The sequence below is a fragment of the Gorilla gorilla genome, chromosome X (assembly GCF_029281585.2).
Source record: "Gorilla gorilla gorilla isolate KB3781 chromosome X, NHGRI_mGorGor1-v2.1_pri, whole genome shotgun sequence".
NCBI classification, from domain to species: Eukaryota; Metazoa; Chordata; class Mammalia; order Primates; family Hominidae; genus Gorilla; species Gorilla gorilla.
The window spans coordinates 166940709-166962423 of NC_073247.2; the positions used below are offsets into that span (position 1 = coordinate 166940709).

A 21715-nucleotide genomic window follows, 5' to 3' on the forward strand; every position below is an offset into this window, starting at 1 on the left:
AATAAGGTGACTGCAGTGAAAAATAATTTAATTGTACATTTAAAAATAACGAAAACAGTATAATTGAATTGTTTGTAACCCAAAAGATAAATCCTTGAGGGGATGAATATCCCATTTACCTGATGTGATTATTACATGTTGCATGCCTGTATCAAAATATTCCATGCAACCCATAAATATATATACCTACTACGTACTCACAAAAATTAAAAATTAAAGTTAAAGAACAATGAAAATGGGGAAGAGATTTGAACACTTTACAAAGGAAGATATACAGATGATAAATAAGGACATGAAAAGATGCCCAGTATCATTAGACATGTGGGAAAGGCAAATTAAAACCACAATGAGATACCATGATAAACATATTAGAATAACTGAAATGAAAAAGAATGACCATACCAAGTGTTGACAGGAAAGTGGAGCAAGTGGAACTCTCACATAATGAAGTGAAGTGTAAAACGGTACAACTGCTTTTTAAAGTATTTTGTCAAAGTTAAACATGTACCTATTACATGATCCAGCAATTACAATCTTAGGTATTTACCCAAGAGAAATGAAAGCATATTGCCATAGAAATATGTACACGAATACTTATAGCAATATTCACAATAGCCCCAAAATGGAAACAACCCAAATGTCTTTCAATGGATGAATGAATAAACACATTATGGTATATCCATACAATGGAATGCTTCAGTAATAAAAAGGAATGAGATATTGAAACACACAACAACATGGGTGCATCTCAAAATAATTATGCTGAGTGAAAGACAGCAGGCACAAAAGCGTACATACTGTATAATTTCATCTACAGAAAATTCTAGAAAATGTAAGGCTAACAGAAAGCAGATCAATGGTTGGCTGTGGCGGAGAGAGGTAAAGGGTAGGGTACGGAAGACTGCAAAGAGACACAAGGGAACTTTCTGAGGTGATGGACGTACTCTATATTTTGATTGGAATGGTGGTTATATGTGTATATACATTTGTCAAGTTATTGAACTGTATACTTAAATGCACTCATTTTATTTTATGTAAATTTTACTTTGATAAAATATATGAAAATAGAGAAGTTCAAAAAGAAGAACAAAAAACACCCCCAAATAAATGATATTATGCAGAGGTTGCAGACATTGCAATGACAAAGGTAAGCGTATGACTATGGGAAGAAGCACCTGAGAGATGATGAGGACTAAGATCCGTGGAGGAGGGAAAGTCAGGGATCTGAGGGGCTAGAGTGTTGGAAGAATCATCTGTGTAGATATTAAAATCACCAAGAATTATGATAGGAAAGACTAGAGAGAGTAGCCTATAGAAGGAAATAAAAGGTACTCCATCTTACGGCTGCTCTGATCTATTATGTGTAGAATTATTAAGGTCCAGAAACACTGGACAAAATTTCAATTTTTTGACAAAATTTTCTTTCCCTGATAGTGGATGTGACAAAGAAAATGATATTGTTGATCTTTGTGATGGCAGGGTGTGAAGAGGAATGGGAAGAGGCAACCAACCTTACCAGCTGCATTTGTTTTGTAATAGAAGTCAGACTAAGGATCCAATCAAAACTAGGTTTAGTGAGTGGAAACATGATTAAGGGTGGGAGGCAGGAAGAAGAATGGAGTCTGATAATAGATACAGCAGGAAGGGTGGATCGCCTTTGGCAAAAGGAAAATCAAAACACTGAGGTGTGGGGGAAATGCAGTAAAGTTTTACAGGAAAACTGAAGGATTTTTTTTTTCTGTTATGTTATGCTGATTTAAAGTGCCATCACATACAATTTTAGGATATAAATTTCCTAGCCTGATTGCTGAATTACTGATCTCTTAATTATCTTCAGCTGGCAAAGACAGGCTGCAGCCATTCACCAAAACAATTTTTTCTCTTTGTGTTTGTGATCTAAGTTTTTAAACATGAAAAATAATAATGGCAACAATAGTTAACATTTATATAGTGTTTACTACATTGCCAACTACTGTGCTTTATATACTTGTTTTATTTAATCCTTACAAATAGGATGATGCTATGAGGTAGGCTCTGTTATTACACTTGTTTTACAGGTGAGGAAACTGAGGCTCAGAGAGGCTGACTTGCTCAAGTACAGTCGGCTAATCAAGAGTTGATGACATACATCCTCTTCTCACTTAGTAAATTCAGGACCAGGACTACATCCTCCAGACACCATACTCTTAGACACTGCCTTCTCTCATTTAATAGTTTTGTTGAATTTTTATATTAATCAGTCTTTATGAGTATTTATAATAGCTATAAGATACTTTGAAATGGTCTGAACACTCAGAGTAGAGTATCATCTCTTCCTTCTTTCCCTCACACATTAAAAAAAGTTTTTGACAAAAGTATTACATTCAGAATTTTGGCCCAAATGTTAGATTCCATAATTTTATGTACAAATATACTAAAACTTAATTTTAGAGTCTTTGGTACAGAATGCAAACATTCCATTTAACAACGAACAACAAATCATTAAGATTATTTCATCCCTGCACTTAGAGAAAATAAAATGTGTGTTATGAAATCTTTGTTCTTAGTTATTGGATAGAAACCTTGCTCAAATCATTCACAGCTAAAAGACAATGTTTTTATTGACTACACAGAACACATAGATATCGTGGTATAAATTCTTAATTGTGACAGGAGAATGCTTAATCTCTTGTAGTAATGCCTTTTAAAAATTACTCATTAGCACTTTTAGTCTTTCTCAACCCCTATTTCCCCTCCCAGTATCTTCCACAAAACTTCTAGAGATCTGTGGAACACAGCTTAAAATAAAACAAAAACCTGGACCAGATGATATTTGAGGTTCTTCCAGAAAATCTGTAATTTGTATCAATGTCATTAGATAAGCTTACATCTAAAGCACTCCACCTGATAAAATTCTGGACTAGTTTACTAAAAAGTTCACACAACTGAAAACAATTGAATAATATTAGACATAGCTATTTTAAAGGATTAGAATTCTAATTCTGCCACTAACTAGCTATGTGACCTTGGACAAAGTTACTTAGCTGCTCTTTGCTTTAATTTCTGTATTCATAAAAGAGGGTTAATAACAAACCACTTAGCACAGTGCCTACCATATAGTAAGTACTCAATAAATTATTGGTTCCTTTGAAAGTTATTATTTAATTCAACATTTTCTCATCCATGTGTGACTTGCTAAAGTTTCCTGTCCAGATTACCACCCAAATATGAAAAGTCTATGAAGATAAACACATAGGTGAAAGCCAACAATTGATTTCAGGATTCTAATTGAGTTGAATGAACAGTTCAGACAAAGGGAACACTTTAGTTACCCAGTGAAGAGACATTACTTCTGATTTGGAATTGGTAAATGTAAAAAGCCAGTTAGGAAATTACAGCTCATTTATATCCTATCTGAGCAGTTACACGTTTTGCTACAACCCAGAGATAGAAGAAGTCGCTCTTATGCCCGATAGTTTAGCAAACACTTAATTGCATTACCTAGCACTGCAGGAATTCAAGGGTCTTTCTCTTACAATTTTGAAAAGACAGGTTTATGATGTCCTTGGTGTATATATGTGACAAGCTGTTAAATAATCTAACTGGCTGTAAAAGCATTACTTTTGCTGATAGGTATTTAACTTAACATTTGGTAAGTATATCTTATTTTATGTCTTTGTAAGCCATCAGGGAGCTGTATAGTTTTAGAGGCAAGTTACTTAAACTTTAATGCCTTAGTTTACCTATCTAGAAATGATGAGAACAACATTATAATATTGTAATAACTAAAAGTTGTAATGAAGTAGTAATAACTACTACTATCACTACTACTACTGATGATGCTAGTACTATACAAGCACCATTAATAACAACCTATCTCCTAAGTTGTTAGGACTAAATTAGGTAACATATGTAAAGTATTTAGAAAAGAGCCAGGCACAATATGAGTTTGTTATTGTTCTTATTATCCTGAATACTATCCAATAGTCAGTGAAAATAAAGGGAAACGCTACACAGTTAATGTAAGCGAGGATTTAGTAAGCTGTTTAATTTCTACTGGGAATAACCCATATAAATTTTTCTTTCTTGATGAGCTAATTTGGAAACACATGTTCCTTTCTCTTGATTTAGGGGTTTTCCAAAGTGCTTTTCTGAAAAGTTGACATGTTAAAAAAAAAAAACAAACAACTCCATGGCGGACCAAAAAGAAGAAGCAGAGCATTCTAAAATGTCCCCCTCCTCACATAACAAGCACACAGACTCCTGTTTTTTTTCTCCCAGTGTCCATGTGACCCTGCTGTGATGTTTGTCCATTGTAGAAGTTTAGAAAGTTCTGTCTAGGCTATGTGTGGGAATGGAGTTCTCAGGTCATTCTCGGCCCTCTCCTCCACCCAGTCAGGCCTTCCAAAACCTATCTCATAAAACACAGATTTTGAGACTTGGAAAGCCCTTAAGGATCATCTTGTCATGCTCCTTCATTGTATAGATGGAGAAAAAAAAGTCTGGAGAGAGGGAGGGATTTTTCTAAGGTTATATAGGAAGCCATTGAGAATATAATTTAGTCGCTCACTACAAACCAGTCTAGTGCTTTTCCACCATATCACCTTGCCTTTTTCAGAAGAGATCTGTTTTCCTGTTGTCATCTAAGAACAGTCACACACCCGGGCATTCTTCTAGAACTCAGAGTAGGAAAATAATCACAACATTCTTTCCTATCTCTAGCCCAAATGTGGAGAATTTTTAAAGACATTGCACTTCAGTGTCAAAAACTAATATATTCCACATGCAGTTATTATAGCTGGAAAACTTACCTTTACAAAAAGCTCAATCTCAGGGTCCACTTGAGTGCCGGGCCGCAGGCCTGACATCTTTGTCTTTACTGCCAGTTGTCAGCCTCCTGCCTCCTGTAGAGTCCACAATACTTGTAGACTCTTTTCTCAATTTTATCCAAAGACTCAAGTAATGTTGGTGCTTTAAGAAGACAGTCTAGCTTGTAGTGGACTGAGTCAGACCTGGAGCCAGTCTCTTCTCTCAAGAGGTGTGACGCAGAAAATTCTAGATGCTTAAGTGCAGCTCTTGAAATCGTTTTCCTTCTTCCTCGTGACCTAACATTTAAATCAAGGAGGAGCCAAAGGGGTGTGTATAAACTGCCTGGCTAGAAGGGTGGGGGTGTTTCCACAGAGGCTTCAATGCCATGAGTCAGCACAGGAGAAACACATGCACAGAAACACACACATGCAGTGCTAGCTTCTATATATCAAGCAGACCAGATGTTTTCTAGAGCCTCCCTTTGAGACCTGGGCTCCATGCCCAGAAAAGGGCCTCTTATTGGTGTTCCTGTAACTTGAAAGCACTTCCAGGAAAAGGGCCAGAAATGACTTGGATTTTTATTATTGAAAAGGATGTTTATCCAATGATACTGTCTAAAAGAGGGTTAAAAAATTGTACTTTATTAAATGTTTCCACCCCCAATCCTACTGCTCACACAGCCAGATTTCTGTTCTGGGTTGCAAATTTCACTTCTCTCTACAACCAGGGAATGTTTACTGGGGTGGTTGAGTCTGGGGGCTTGTTTAGTGTGCCCCACCTAGTTCTTTATTTCTTGGAAGCTTGGACTGGAACAGATCACTTCCTTGTTTTGGCGTCTGTATCAGGAACCATGATCAGTTCTGTATTTCTGCTTGTCAACCCTGGGAACAGCAGTAAAACCAGTCAAACTGAATGTCTCTGTGAGATCACTCTGTGTCTGCAATGTTTCTGACAGCTGTATCTGATGCCTCCAGGGGCTGGGAGGGGGACCCCGGGATTAACAAACCTCTTTGGTGGGAAGAGTCTCTTCCTGCTTGGAGCCAAACTGAACATAGATCCATCAGTTGGGCACCACTGTGATCCCCTTTCTATAACACCAAGCATTCCCCATGCTCATATGGGCTGTACATGCACCTGCCATTGCCCTGTGTAAAGATTTACAGGATAAGAGGCTCTTGAAAAAACCCAGCCTGCTCCATACCTGTAGTAGTTCTAGGGAAGGAGTGGCTGATATGTAGGTGAGTGTTCTTCTGGATGAGGGAAAGACCTCATGATTCCCCAAATGGTTTGAAAAGTGAGAAGAAAATTGTGCTGGACATCTGCTGAGCCAACCTTAATGGTGAGTTTTGTACTGGCTATTTGGCAGGACCTGGTGTGTGCCTTGTTTAGCTATATTTTTACTCTATTCATCATACTCTGTTCATTCACTCCAAAGGCAATCAATGAATGTCAACTCTGTGCCAGGATGCTGATCCATTCACTGAGATTGGCAGCACAGGACAGCCAGTTCGGGAGGACAACAGGAATTCAACTTTAAGCATACTCAGTCTGAGGCCTCCTCACCTTTCCCCACTCCCTATATCTAACTGCTACAAAATCTTGTCACTTCTACATCCTGAATATTTTAAAAAATCCATCCACTTCTCTTTGCCCCATGACTACTCCAAATTTCAAGCCAGCAATATTCTTTTTTAATTGATTTAAAAATTTTTATTTTAAAAGACCAAATGGTTGCATGACCCTCGACTCTCATGGGAAAACCACAACCCTTACTATCACCACCACCACCACAGCAACAACAACAAACAGCCTAATGACCTCTGTATGATTCCTAATAAATTGTCAAAGTAAGGAGATGAAAGTTCTCTTTTTTTCTTGATGCTCACAGTGTTTAAATATTGTATTTAGGATAATTTACATGCCATAAAATTTGCATATTTGAAGTGATTTTATAAATTTATTGGGTGGTGCAACCATCACTACAATCTAATTTTAAAACATTTGCATCACGTCAGTGACATCTTTCTTACCCATTTGTAATCAATCTTCATTACCACTCCCAGTATTAGGCAACCATTAATCTACTTTCTGTACCTATGGATTTGCCTATTCTAAATATTTCATATAAATGTTGTGTTAATCCATTTTTGCTTTGCTATAAAGAAATACTTGAGGCTGAGTAATTTATAAAGAAAAGAGGTTTAATTGGCTCATGATTCTGCAGGCTGTACAGAAAGCATGGTGCCAGCATCTGCTTCTGGTGAGAGCCTCAGGAAGGTAGAGTGGGAGCATGCATCTCACATGATGAAAGTGGGAGGAAGAGAGAAAGTGGTGGGGGGACATGCCACACTCTTTTAAACGACCAACTCTTGCAACGAATTCAGAGGGAGAACTCACTCATTACTATGAGAGTGGTACCAAGCCACCCATGAAGGACCTGCCCCCATGATGAAAACACCTCCCACCAGGCCCTACCAAAACTTGTTTGCTCTTTGCTTTGTTTGCTTATAATAGTCATTCCAGTGGCTGTGAAGCGGTATCTTACGGTGATTTTTTTCAATTTTAAAAATGGATTTAGAGGGTACAAGTGCAGATTTCTTACATGCATATATCGCATCGTGGTGGAGTCTGGGCTTTTAGTGTACCCATCACCTGAAGAGGGAACATTGTACCCAAGAGGTAATTTTTCAACCCTTGTCAACTTCCCACCCTTTTGTGGTCTCCAATATCTATTATTCTACTCTATATGTCCATGTGTACCCATTGTTAAGCTCTCACTTACAAGTGAGAATATGTGATATTTGACTTTCTGTTTCTGGATTATTTTACTTAAGATAACGTACTCCAGTTCCACTCATGTTACTGCAAAACACACGACTTCATTATTTTTTATGGCTGCATAGTATTCCATGTATATGTAAAATGCAGATGGGTAGATACCCAGTAGTGAGATTGCTGGATCAAATGGTATTTCATTTTTTACCATGTTTAGTTCTTTGAGAAATCTATTTTTAGTTCTTTGAGAAATCTCCATACTGTTTTCCATAAATGTGATAATTTACATTCCCACTAATGGTGCATAAGCATTACTTTTTTCTCCACATCCTCACCAACATCTGTTGTTTTTTGATTTTTAAATAATAGCTATTCTGACTGGTGTAAGATAGTATTGTTTGGTTTTAATTTGCATTTCTCTGATAATTAGTGATATTGAGCATCTTTCATATGTTTGTTGGCCACTTGTATGTCTTTCAAAAAACACCCATTCATGCCCTTTGCCTACTTTTTAACGGCGTTACTTGTTTTTTGTTTTTGTTTTTGTTGTTGTTGTTGTTGTTGAGTTGTTGGAGTTTCTTGTAGATTCTGGATATTAGCCTTTGTTAGATACATAATTTGCAAATATTTTTTCTCATTAGGTAGGTTTACTCTGTTGATTGTTTCTTTTGCTGTGTGGAAGGTTTTTAGCTTAACTGAGTCCCGTCTGTTTATTTTTGTTTGTGTTGCATTTGCTTTTGAGGACCTGGTCAAAAATTCTTTGCCTAAGCCAGGCCAATGTCCAGAAGAATTTTTCTTACATTTTCTCACAGGATTTTTACAGTTTCATGTCTAAAGTATAAATCTTTAATCCATCTCGAGTTAATTCATGTATATGGTGAGAGACAGGGGTCCAGTTTCATTCTTCCGCATATGGCTAGCCAGTTTTCCTAGCACCGTATATTGAAGAGGGTGTTCTTTCCCTATTGTTTAATTTTGTCAATATTGCAGAAGATCAGTTGTTAATAGGTACTTTATTTCTGGGTTCACTATTCTGTTCCGTTGGTCTATATGTCTATTTTTATACCAATATCATGATGTTTTGGTTACTATAGCCTTGTAGTATAATTCAAAGTCAGAATGTAATACTTCAAGCTTTGTTCTTTTTGCTTAGGATTGGTTTGGCTATTAAGACTCTTCTTTCGGTTTCATATGAATTTTAAGTTTTTTTAATTATGTGAAAAATTGTGTTGGTAATTTGATAGAGACTGCATTGAATCTGTAAATTGCTTTGAGCAGTGTGGTCATTTTAATAATATTGGTTCTTTTGATCCATGAGCATGGGATGTGTTTTCATTTATTTGTGTCATACACAATTTTTTCATCAGTGTTTTGTAGTTCCTCTTGTAGAGATCTTTCACCTCCTTGATTAAATGTATTCCTAGGTGTTTTATTTTTTGTGGCTATTGTAAATGGGTTCTTCATTTGGTTCTTAGCTTGAATGATATTGGTGTAGAGAAATGCTACTGTGTTTTGTACATTGATTTTGTATCCTGAAACTTTACTGAAGTTCTTTATCAAGTCTAGGAGTCTTCTGGAAGAGTCTTTTGGAGTTTTATTGTACATTATTTGGGGTTTTCAACATAATGGGGTATATTTTTCTCCTTTATAATATGTATGCCTTTCATTTCTCTCTCTCTCTCTCCCTCTCTCCCTCTCTCTCTCTGTGTGTGTGTGTGTGCACGTGTGCGTGTGTGTGTGCATGTGTTATTGCACTAGCTGGGACTTCCAGGACTAACAGTGAATAGTACTGGTGAGAAAGGACATCCTTGACTTATTTCTGATTTTAGGGGAAAATTACTCAGTGGTTCACTGTAGGTTTTCCATGGATAGCCTTTATTAGAATAAGGAAATTTCCTTCTATTCCTAACCTGTTGGGAATTTTATCATTAATTAATATTGAATTTTGTTGAATGCCTTTTCTGCATTTATTTATATGATCATTCGATGTTGCATATTTAGTATGACAATATGATAAAACACATTGATTGATTTTTGAATGTTGAACCAACTTTGAATACCTGGGATAAACTCCACTTGATCTTGATGCATTATCTTTTTTATACATTGCTAGAGTTGATTGGCTAATATCTTAGTAAGACTATTTGTACCTATGTTTATGTGAGATATTGCTATTTTGTTTTTTGCTCGTAATATCTTTGTCTGAGTTTGGTATTAGGATGATGCTATCCTCATAATATGAGTGGGGTCATTTTCTCTCCTTAATTTTCTGAAAGAGACTATAAAATTTGTATTACATCTTACTTAAATGTTTGATAGAATTCATGAGTGAAATTGTCTGGCCTGGAGTTCTCTTTCTTGAAAAGTTTTAAATTACAGATTCAGTTTCTTTAATGCATGTCAGGCTATTCAGATTATCTACTTTTCTTTGAATTAGTTTGTTTTTTTCTTACCATGTGGGTTTAAGAAATTGGTTCATATAAGTTATCAAATATATAGGCATAGATTGATTGTAGTATTCCCCCTCTTATTCTTTTAGTGAGAACATTCAAAATCATCTCTTCTAGCTATTTTGAACTATACAACATATTATTGTTGACTGTTGTCACCCTATTGCGCAATAGAACACCAGAACTTAATCCTCCTATCTAACCATAACTGTAACTTTGTACCCAGTGACCAACCTCTTCCCATCTCTCCTTCCCTCCTCGCCTCCCCTGCCTCTGGTAACCACTGTTCTACTCTCTACCTCTATAACATCAACTTTTAAATTTATATTTATTTTATTTTTATTTATTATTTTTGTGGTTACATAGTAGGTGTATATATTTATGGGTTAGATGAGATGTTCTAATATAGGTATGCAGTACGTAATCACATCAGGGTAAAAATGGAGTATCCATCTCCTCAAACATTTATCTTTGTATTACAAACAACCAAATTATACTCTTTTGGTTATTTTACTTTATTTTATGTTTTATGATTATTATACTTTAAGTTTTAGGGTACATGTGCACAACGTGCAGGTTTGTTACATATGTATACATGTGCCATGTTGGTGTGCTGCACCCATTAACTCGTCATTTAGCATTAGGTATATCTCCTAATGCTATCCCTCCCCCCTCCCCCCACCCCACAACAGTCCCCGGTGTGTGATGTTCCCCTTCCTGTGTCCACGTGTTTTCATTGTTCAATTCCCACCTGTGAGTGAGAACATGCGGTGTTTGGTTTTTTGTCCTTGCGATAGTTTGCTGAGAATGATGGTTTCCAGTTTCATCCATGTCCCTACAAAGGACATGAACTCATCCTTTTTTATGGCCGCATAGTATTCCATGGTGTACATGTGCCACATTTTCTTAATCCAGTCTATCGTTGTTGGACATTTAGGTTTGGTTCCAAGTCTTTGCTATTGTGAATAGTGCAGCTATAAACATACGTGTGCATGTGTCCTTATAGCAGCATGATTTATAATCCTTTGGGTATATACCCAGTAATGGGATGGCTGGGTCAAATGGTATTTCTAGTTCTAGATGCCTGAGGAATCGCCACACTGACTTCCACAATGGTTGAACTAGTTTACAGTCCCACCAACAGTGTAAAAGTGTTCCTATTTCTCCACATCCTCTCCAGCACCTGTTGTTTCCTGACTTTTTAATGATCGCCATTCTAACTGGTGTGAGATGGTATCACATTGTGGTTTTGATTTGCATTTCTCTGATGGCCAGTGATGATGAGCATTTTTTTCATGTGTTTTTTGGCTGCATAAATGTCTTCTTTTGGGAAGTGTCTGTTCATATCTATCTTTTGCCCACTTTTTGATGGGGTTGTTTGTTTTTTTCTTGTAAATTTGTTTGAGCTCATTGTAGATTCTGGATATTAGCCCTTTGTCAGAGAAGTAGGTTGCAAAAATTTTCTGCCATTCTGTAGGTTGCCTGTTCACTCTGATGGTAGTTTCTTTTGCTGTGCAGAAGCTCTTTAGTTTAATTAGATCCCATTTCTCAATTTTGGCTTTTGTTGCCATTGCTTTTGGTGTTTTAGACATGAAGTCCTTGCTCATGCCTATATCTTGAATGGTATTGCCCAGGTTTTCTTCCAGGATTTTTATGGTTTTAGGTCTAATATTTAAGTCTTTAATCCATCTTGAATTAATTTTTGTATAAGCTGTAAGGAAGGGATCCAGTTTCAGCTTTCTACATATGGCTAGCCAGTTTTCCCAGCACCATTTATTAAATAGGGAATCCTTTCCCCATTGCTTGTTTTTGTCAGGTTTGTCAAAGATCAGATAGTTGTAGATATGCGGCATTGTTTCTGAGGGCTCTGTTCTGTTCCATTGGTCTATATCTCTGTTTTGGTACCAGTACCATGCTGTTTTGGTTACTGTAGCCTTGTAGTATAGTTTGAAGTCAGGTAGCGTGATGCCTCCAGCTTTGTTCTTTTGGCTTAGGATTGACTTGGCGATGTGGGCTCTTTTTTGGTTCCATATGAACTTTAAAGTAGTTTTTTCCAATTCTGTGAAGAAAGTCATTGGTAGCTTGATGGGGATGGCATTGAATCTATAAATTACCTTGGGCAGTATGGCCATTTTCACGATATTGATTCTTCCTACCCATGAGCATGGAATGTTCTTCCACTTGTTTGTGTCCTCTTTTATTTCATTGAGCAGTGGTTTGTAGTTCTCCTTGAAGAGGTCCTTCATATCCGTTGTAAGCTGGATTCCTAGGTATTTTATCCTCTTTGAAGCAAACGTGAATGGGAGTTCACTCATGATTTGGCTCTTTTGGTTATTTTAAAAGTATGATTAAATTATTTTTTTACTACAGTCTCCCTGTTGTGCTAGCAAATACTAGGCCTTATTCATTCTTTCTAACTATTTTTTGTACCCACTAACCTTCCCCACTTCCTCCTCACCCTCCCACTAACCTTCCCAGCCTCCCTTCTACTCTCTATCTTCATTTCAATTATTTAATTTTTAGCTCACACAAATAAGTGAGCACATGCAAAGTTTGTCTTTCTGTGCCTGGCTTATTTCACCTAATGTAATGTCCTACAGGCTTATCCATGTTGTCACACATGACAGGATCTCATTATTGTTTATGGCTGAATAGTACTCCATTGTGAATATGCACCACATTTTCTTTATCCATTCATCTGTTGATGGACACTTATGTTGATTCCATATCTTGGCTATTGTGAATAGTGCTGCAATAAACATGGGTGTGTCAGTCAAGGTTCTCCAGAGAGACAGAACCAATAGGATATATGAGAGAGGATTTATGAGGTGTAGTTGGTTCAGATGATTATAGAGATGGAGAAGTCCCACAATAGGCCATCTGCAAGCTGGAGAACTGAAGAAGCTGGTAGCACGATTCACTCCAAGTCTGGAAGCCTCAGAACTAGGGAAGCTGAGAGTACAGACCCCAGTCTGAGGCCAAAGGCCTAAGAGCCCACAGGAGGCTGTGGATGCAAGTCCCAGAGTCCAAAAGTGGAAGAAACTGGAGTCTGATGTCCAAGGACAGGAGGAGGAAAGGCATCTGGCTGCAGAAGGGAGATAGGATGAGCAGAGAGAGAGAATTCCTCCTCTTCTGTCTATTTGTCCCAACCAGGCTCCCAGATAACAGGACAGTGCATGCCCACATTGAAAGTGGATCTTACCTGTTGCAGTCCACTGTCTCACACACCAAGCTCCCCTGGAAACACTCTCACCGACACACGCAGGGAACAATGTTTCAACAGCCGTCTTGGCATCCCTCAATCCAGTCAAGCTGACTCGTAAATTGAGCCATCACAATGAGAGTGCAGGTATCTCTCCAACATACTGATTTCATTTCCTTTTAATATACCCAGTAGTGAGTTCTTTGGATCATAAGCTAGTTCTATTTTTAATTTTTTGAGGAACCTCAGTACTGTTGTCCATATTGCCTGTACTAGTTTACATTCCCATCAACAATGTAGGAGATTTCCCCTTTCTACACATCTTCACCAGCATTTGTTGTTTCTTTAACATAAAGAGTGTAAAATCACTTTATTAGAAAGTTTAACTAATCAGTCACAAATGAACAGCATTTTTGAGCACTAAACAGAGGATTAAAATAATTTCCAAACACTAGAGAAAATTACTGAAAATTCTAATATTTTAGGCTTAAAGTATCATTACCCTCATGAAAGCAAAAATCCTATAGATGATATTTTCTAATATATATATATATTCTAAGTACTGTGAAATTATAATAGAAATCATCAATTAAAGTGTAACAAACAAGTAATATCTAACCACGGGCAAATTTCTTTTAAGATCACTTTATTATATTTTATGTTATTAAATTAAATTTTGATTTTTTTAATTATTATGGGTAAATAATAGTTGTATATATTTATGGAGTGCATGTGATGTTTTGATACAGGCATACAATATGTAATGATCAAATCAGGATAATTGAGGTATCTATCATTTCAAGCCTTTATTATTTCTTTGTGTTAGGAACACTCCAGTTCTACTCTCTTAGTTATTTTTAAATATACAATAAGTTATTGTTAACTATAGTTGCCTTATTGTGCTGCCAAATACTAGATCTTATTCATTCTCTCTGTGTTTGTACATACTAACCATCCTTACTTTCAGCCTATTTTTTGTCTTTTTAATGATAGCCATTGTAACTGGGGTGAGGTGATATTGTGGTTTTGATTTGCATTTCCCTAATGATTAGTGATGTGGAGCATTTAAAAATATACCCATTTGCCATTTGTCTGCCTTCTTTGGAGAAATGTCTATTCAGAACTTTTGTCCATTTTTAAGGGAATATGTCTTTTTTGGTTATTGAGTTTGAGTTCCTTATATACTCCGGGTATTAATCTCTTGTAGATGCATAGTTTGCAAACATTTTCTCACATTCTGTGAGTTATCGCTTCACTCCGTTGATTGATTGTTTCTTAGAAATTTTCAAATTACAATACATTGTTATTAACTATAGTCATCACGTGGAAAAATAGATCACTTGAACTTATTTCTCTGATCTAAAATTATGTATCCTCTGAGCAACATATCCCCAACCACCCAACCACTACTCCACAACCCACCAGCCTCTAGTACCCACCATTCTGCTCTCTATTTCTATGATGTCAACTTTTTTTTTACATTACACATATGAGTGAGATCATGCAGTATTGATATTTCTGTGCCTGGCTTATTTTCACTTAATGTTCTCCAGGTTCATCCATGTTGTCACAAATGACAGGACTTTCTTCTTTTTCAAGGATGAATAGTATTCCACTTTTTATACATACCACATTTTCTCTATATACACTCCCATGTATTCTGCCTAGATTGATTTTATATCTTGGCTATTGTGAATATTTCTGCAAAGAACATGGAAGATATCTCTCGGACATACTGATTTCATTTCCTTTGGGTATATACCCAGTGGTGAGATTGCTGGATGATGTAGTAGTTCTACTTTTAGCTTTTTTTAGAAACCTCCATATTGTTTTCCATAATGGCTGTACTAATTCACATTCCCACCAACAGTGTGCAAGGGTTCACTTATCTCCACATCCTCATCAACATTGTTATCTTTTGTCTTTTTAATAATAGCCATCCTAAGGAGTATGAGATGATATCCCGTGGTGGTTTGAATTTGAATTTATCTGATTATTAGTGATGTTGAGCACTTTTTCATATACCTCTTGGCCATTTGTATGTCTTCTTTTGAGAAATGTCTATCCAGATCCTTTGCCCATTTTTAAATCAGGTTATTTGTTTTCTTACTATTGAGTTGTTTGAGTTCCTCAAATATTTTAGGTATTAACCCCTTATCAGATGTATAGTTTGCAAATACTTTCTCCCATTCTGCAGGTTGTCTCTTCATTCTTTTGTTTCCTTTGCTGTGCAGAAGCTTTTCAGTTTGATGCAATTTCATTTACCTAGTTTTTCTTCAGTTGCTTATACTTTTGGATCATATCCAAAAGGTAATTATATAGACCAATATCATAGAGTTATACCATATGTTTTCTTCTAGTAGATTTATGGTGTCAGGTCTTACATGTAAGCGTTTAATCCATTTCTAGTTGATTTTTGTATATGTTGTAAGAAAAGGGTCTAATTTCATTCTTCTGCATGTGGACATCCAGTTTCCCCAGCACCGTTTATTGAATGTATAAGAGTTCTTTTCTCTCCACATACTTGCCAACGTCTATTATTTTTGGTCTTTGTAATAACAGCCATTCTACAATGGCCATATTCCCATACTGTGGGTTGTTTCTTCACTCTGATTGTTTCCCTTGCCTCACAGAAACTCTTTAGTTTAATCCAGTCTCATTTGTCTATTTCTGGGTTTTGTTTCCTGTGCTTTTGGGGAATAAAATCTTTTCCCAGAGCATTATCCTGGAGAGTCATCCCGAGGTTTTCTTCTAGCATTTTTATAATTTCTATAGCTCCTCCAAGGTCACACACCTGAACTGAGATTGTAATGGTGATCTAACTGAAAGCCTATTTATCTACCTATCTGAAAGCCCATCAGCTTTCACTTACACCACAATACACAAATCCATCAAATGCATCGTCCGCTCAATTATGGAGCTCTCTTGGGAAATACTTGTCTGTCAACTGAGAAGAAGGATAACTTTGTTAAATCTTCCTAGCTTTTCTTGTCAGATAAATGCCTGCTTTACTTGCTTGCCCCTACTCCCACGTCTCTCTTGCTTCATATCAAAGCAGGAAAAAAAGGAAAAACTGCACAATAATATGATGGCATCACTTTGTGCCAAAGTCCAGAAATAGTCTTATTCTAATCCAAAGTATTGCACAACCATTTTGCTTATGTGTAATAGACTTTTCCTGCTACTTTCTCTGTTGGCTTTAGAAAACACCACCATCTAATATAAATAGTGAATACCAAATTCCATGTAAGCTTGGACAAATCACAAGGTCTTATCATTATTTTCCTTATCTATAAAGTAAGACAATAACAGCTGTACTACTTACCTCACGTGGTTATCATACAGAGGGTCAATCAGATAGTGTATATGGAAACATTTCTAAACTGCAAATCTCAGTTTGAAGTCAAAAGATTATAAGTGTGATCTGTAAAAATGTTGCTCTCATGAACAAGCATACACAGGAATTACGATCATTTTTCTGTTCTCTGGTATAAACAATGAGTTAAAGAATTAAGGACACCTGATTTCAAAACCTCTCTGCTACGTATGACCTCTGTGGCAGGTCTCTAAGTTTCAGTTGCCTTAAATGTAAAAGGAGGTTAATAACACCTTTCCTTCTGGGATGATGAAATAAGTAAATTAAATAATATTTTCACAAATGCCTAACCCAGCACTAGAAGTTTCTGGAAACGACAATGGGTGTCAACAGCCTGGTGAAGACTGCTTCCTCACTCCATTCTCCCTCCAGGCATGGCTCCTTGAAGCCTGGGAGGATGGACTATTATATTCTTTTTCTTTCTTTCTTTCTTTTTCTTTTTTCTTTGAGACAGAGTCTCGCTCTGTCGCCCAGGCTGGAGTGCAGTGGCGCGATCTTGGCTCACTGCAGCCTCCGCCACCCAGGTTCAAGTGATTCTCCTGCCTCAGTCTCCCAAGTAGCTGGGACTACAGGCGCGTGCCACCGCGCCTGGCTAATTTTTTTGTTGTTTTGTTTTGTTTGTATTTTTAGTAGAGATGGGGTTTCGCCATGTTGGCCAGGCTGGTCTTGAACTCCTGACCTCAGGTGATCTGACCGCTTTGGCCTCCCAAAGTGCTGGGATTACAGGCATGAGCCATCGCGCCCGGCCTATTGTTTCATTTGATTCTTGCAGTAGCCCTGTGAGATCAGCTAAGCAGACGTTATTATGCTCATTTTATATGCAACAAAACTAAGAATGTTGGCTCTGATTGTGCCATGTACTATCTAACACTAAGGAATATTGCCTGAGATATCCAAAAATGGCACCATTGGATGTTAATTTATCTTTGGAAAGAATATCGTTGGCAGTATCTAGTAAATCTGAGCATACACATACCTTATGATCCATAAGTTCCATTCTTAAGTTTATTTCAAACAGGAGTGAATATATTTGTTCACCAAAAGACATGTAATAGAATGTTCATAACAGCACTGTTTGTAGTAGTTCCAAACCGGAAATTACTCATATGTCCATCAACAGTAGAATGGATAAACTGTGGTGTGATCACGCAATCAGCTTCCATATAGCACCAATAAACTATTGCTAAGCAATGATGAAACTCCTAAACATAATATTAAATGAAAGAAGCCAGACACAAAATGAATACATATTGTGATTGCAATTATATAAAGTTTTATATAAACAGGCAAAACTAATCTTTGGTGATAGAAGTCAGGATGGTAGTTACCCGCGGGTTGGGGGATGGGCGTTACTGGGAAGGGGCATAAGGGAGGGTTCTGGGGTTCTGGTAATGATCTGTTTATTGACCTGGGTGCTAGTGATATGGATGCGATTACATCATGAAAATTCATCAAGCTTACGATTTGTGTACTTTTTCCGTAATGTATACTATACTTCAGTAAAAAGTTAATTTGCCTTAGGCAAAACAGAAACCCATTATCTTAGGCAAGGTTTTTCAGTGGCTTCCCATGGTACTCAGAATAAAATCCAAAGTCCTTACCATGGCCTGCATGGCAATATATACATGATCTAGCCCCTGACTACCTCCTCCGCGTAATTTCTCCCACCATTATTCCCCTTGCTTACTCAGCTCCAGCCACGTGACCTTCTTACTGGTCTGCAAACAGAATAAAACTCCATTCCACCCCAAGGCTGTGTTTTTGCTTTTCCCTTTGCCTGGAATGCTCTCCCCTCAGCTTGTTACATTGTTGGTCTCGTATCATACAGGTAACAGCTCAAATGTCGCTTCTTCAAAAAGTCCTTCACTTAACACTCCATGTGAAATAGATTTCCCAGTCGCTCTTTATTATATAACACTATTATTTTTTCATAGCATTTATAACTAGCTGAAATTACTTTATGTATTTATTACTTGTTTATCATCTATCTTCCTCAATAGAAGGTAAACTCTGTCCAAAGACTGAGGTCGTGTCTGCTGTATTCGTCCTTGCATCTTTAATGCCTGACGCACTGCCTAGCATGTAGCCGGTGCGCATATAAATGTTAGGGTTGAACGAATGATTGAAGATCCCTGGGTGAATGGTCCACTAGGCTATAGCTGGGATTCCTCCCACAAAGGGAGACACTTGAGAAGTTGTAAGTCATCCTGTTAAAAGGAAAGCTTTGTTAGTACAACCTCTCTTGTCCACCCCACCTCAGCTTGGTGAGGAGAAAGCTCAGCGCTTTCCCCAGTGCTTCCATGACCTTTGGCCAGTAAAGACTTAAAATATCATATCATAAGATGAGAGAAACCAGTTGGAACTTAACTTCTATCCCGTATCCTTAGATTATTCAAAGAAAAACAAAACACGGTCAACAGGCAGTGGAACTCCTCACTCCAGTGTGATATTCCTGAGAGAATATTGACTTATAGTCACTTCATCTCTGGGACAAGTATTGAACATAGGGGAAGCCTTATATAAAATTGTTCAATAAACAAAAGATGTCTTTAACATGTGTTTGAGATCTTTCTTCTCATGATTCCATGTTAGGTACAACAACTATGACCGGGCTGTCATCAATACCGTTCCTTATGATGTCGTCCATCGCTGGTATACAGCACACCGGACTCTAACGATAGAGTTGAGGAGACCTGAGAATGAGTTTTGGGTCAAACTAAAGCCTGGCAGGGTGGGTCCTAATCTCTAAAGATGTCAAGCAAGCTTGTAATACTGAAGCAGTGAAGAACGGGTACTTACTTAATATGTGAGCCACGATGTTGCAAAGGAAAAAGAGAAAAGAGTCCTTGGTTTTGTTTATGGTCCTGCCGCCCACTCACTGAATGCCCTGGAAGCAAGCCTCATCCCATCTCTAAGGCATCAGTGACTCTATTTGTATGATGAAGGGGTTTAACTAGATGACCCCCAAGGGTCCTTCCAGCTTCATGATTCCATAGTTTTTATTTTTGGTATTTCCTCTGGATGAAAAATACCTTCAGCTTAGCATAAAATGTCATGAGATAATTTAACCCTTTGAGAAAGGGTAGAATAAGAACTAAAGAAAAAGAAAAAGAAAGAAACCAATTATCTGATTTGCTTTGATAAGAGAACAATTACTTGAGAAACAGAAGCTCCTCCAGTGCAGGGCCCATTACCTACTGTTGCCTCTGTAACTTCCATTTAGCCTACTACAGGGCTATACACATCTTAGTTTCCAAAAGTTTGTTTAATTTCAAAAGAAAAATACCTCATTTAATGTAACCAGAAAACAACCTAAAGGTTATCTTTTAAATGATGTCTTCTGACTTAGGGTTCCTTTGGTCTGTCCTTCTTCTGACAGTGTTTTCTCTCTCTCTTTTTTTTTTTTTTTTGGCCCATTCACAGGTCCTATTTATAGACAACTGGCGTGTCCTACATGGCAGGGAATGCTTCACTGGCTACCGCCAACTCTGTGGCTGCTATTTAACAAGAGATGATGTATTAAACACTGCTCGCCTCTTGGGGCTTCAGGCTTAAAATTGACAGCATCTGGATTATGAATACACCTGGCACCCTGGCTACCAGAATTTCATATGGGCAGAATAATATTGTGTCAAACTCTACTTCAGATTGTCTCCTTATCCCATCCCACAAAACAGAATCTGTCCGTTTCTCTAGTAAGGGAGACTTGTTGGAGAGGGGGGACTCTGAGTTATCTAATGTCAGACATCTAGTGGGGCAGCTCTCTTCCTCATGTTATAACATGGATCCACTTGTTTTATTTAAACCTTTTAATATAATTTTGGTCAGTCTCCTTCAGAAATATAATCTCCATATTGATAGGAAAGCAATAATTGCCATGAGGTAACGATTTTTTTTCCTCAGTAGATCAGTTAGAAAGAAATGCATTCCAGAAATAACAAAAATCCTGATAAAGCAACAATTTGCAAAATGTTTGGTCTTAGGACACCTTAACACTCTCAAAAGTTATTGAAGGCCCCAAGGAGTTCTTGGGTGTGGGTTCTATCTATTGATACTAATTATTTTAGGTATTAAGACTGAGAAATATTTAAAACTCAAGAAGAACACAGAAGCACACATCCCTCAGCTATCAGAGAGATGACATAACCATATGTCATGTAGCCTCTGGAAAAGTCCTCTGTATCCTCATGAGATAACGAGAGGGGGATAAAAAGCTACTACTGCCTTTGTAACTTCCACTTAGCCTACTACAGGGCTATGCACATCTTAGTTTCCAAAAGTCTGCTTAATTTCAAAAGAAAAATGCCTAATTGAATGTAACTCATCTTGGCGTTATTATACAAAATAATGTTTAATCTGCAGACCCACGAAAAGGGTCTCAGGGACTCCTCCAGGGGTCTTCAGACCATACTTTGAGAACCCATGGGCTAGCGACTACCTTGAGACAGTCCTTTACCTAGGCCTGTGGATTAAAGGGTTTAGCTGAAACCCTAGATTCTTCTCTATAGTCCAATAGAACTCCAAACATTGTAAGAATTGCTTGGTAGCATAAGCTCAGGGATAAGGTGGGAATTGAGTTCAAATATAGTGTTTTATCTTCCACGCAAATCATCTCTATAGGAGTTAAATTAGGAAGTCACAACAGCGCCTGTTGAACAAACTCATCAGTGTGGTAATCCTATGAGGGATAATTGCAGAAAGGTTTTAGAGACTTGTGAGGTTCCATATGATGATTCTTTACACCTCCCCCACCAAGAGAAAGTACACAGGGCTATTCTGTAATATTGTTCAGGGAAATCAGCATGATAGATGCTGTGCCTCCAGAGAGTTCTCTGGAGATTACTACCCAAATGTGTATTTTGGCAATTTGGTGGTATTTAGGATGTAATATGTTTTCCTCCATTTCTGCTAATTTTCTCTCTCTCTCTCTCTCATAACATACTATACATGCTAATTGCCAAGATTTGAATGAGTCAAATTTAGTAGCTTGCTGCTTTTATTTTTTAAATGGCTTCTTTTATGCATTGGCGGGGGGCGGGGGTGGGGGGGCAGGGTATGAGGCTTCTTTTCCCTCAGCTTTCACTGAAAGTGAAGCTGTACAATAACCACATTGACCACTGTAGA

At 37.4% G+C, this 21715-nt stretch overlaps 1 protein-coding gene and 1 long non-coding RNA gene across 3 annotated transcripts in view; one reads left to right on the forward strand and one right to left on the reverse strand.

Moving 5' to 3' along the window:
• The window catches only part of CLIC2 (chloride intracellular channel 2), a 91933-nt gene that overhangs the window by 37802 nt on the left and 32416 nt on the right, over window positions 1–21715 (reverse strand). Inside the window, exon 1 of one of the 2 annotated variants that reach the window (XM_004065173.4) lies at window positions 4791–5251. The exons of the other annotated variant lie outside the window; for it this stretch is intronic. Coding sequence (XP_004065221.2) covers window positions 4791–4847 — 57 coding nt within the window. The 5' untranslated portion in view covers window positions 4848–5251. Of the gene's footprint in view, window positions 1–4790; window positions 5252–21715 lie in introns of those variants that run through there. 2 annotated transcript variants of the gene reach the window in all.
• Window positions 18833–21116, forward strand: LOC134757927 (uncharacterized). Its single transcript, XR_010132537.1, has 2 exons — window positions 18833–19322; window positions 20015–21116. It is a non-coding gene; the product is annotated as an uncharacterized lncRNA (long non-coding RNA).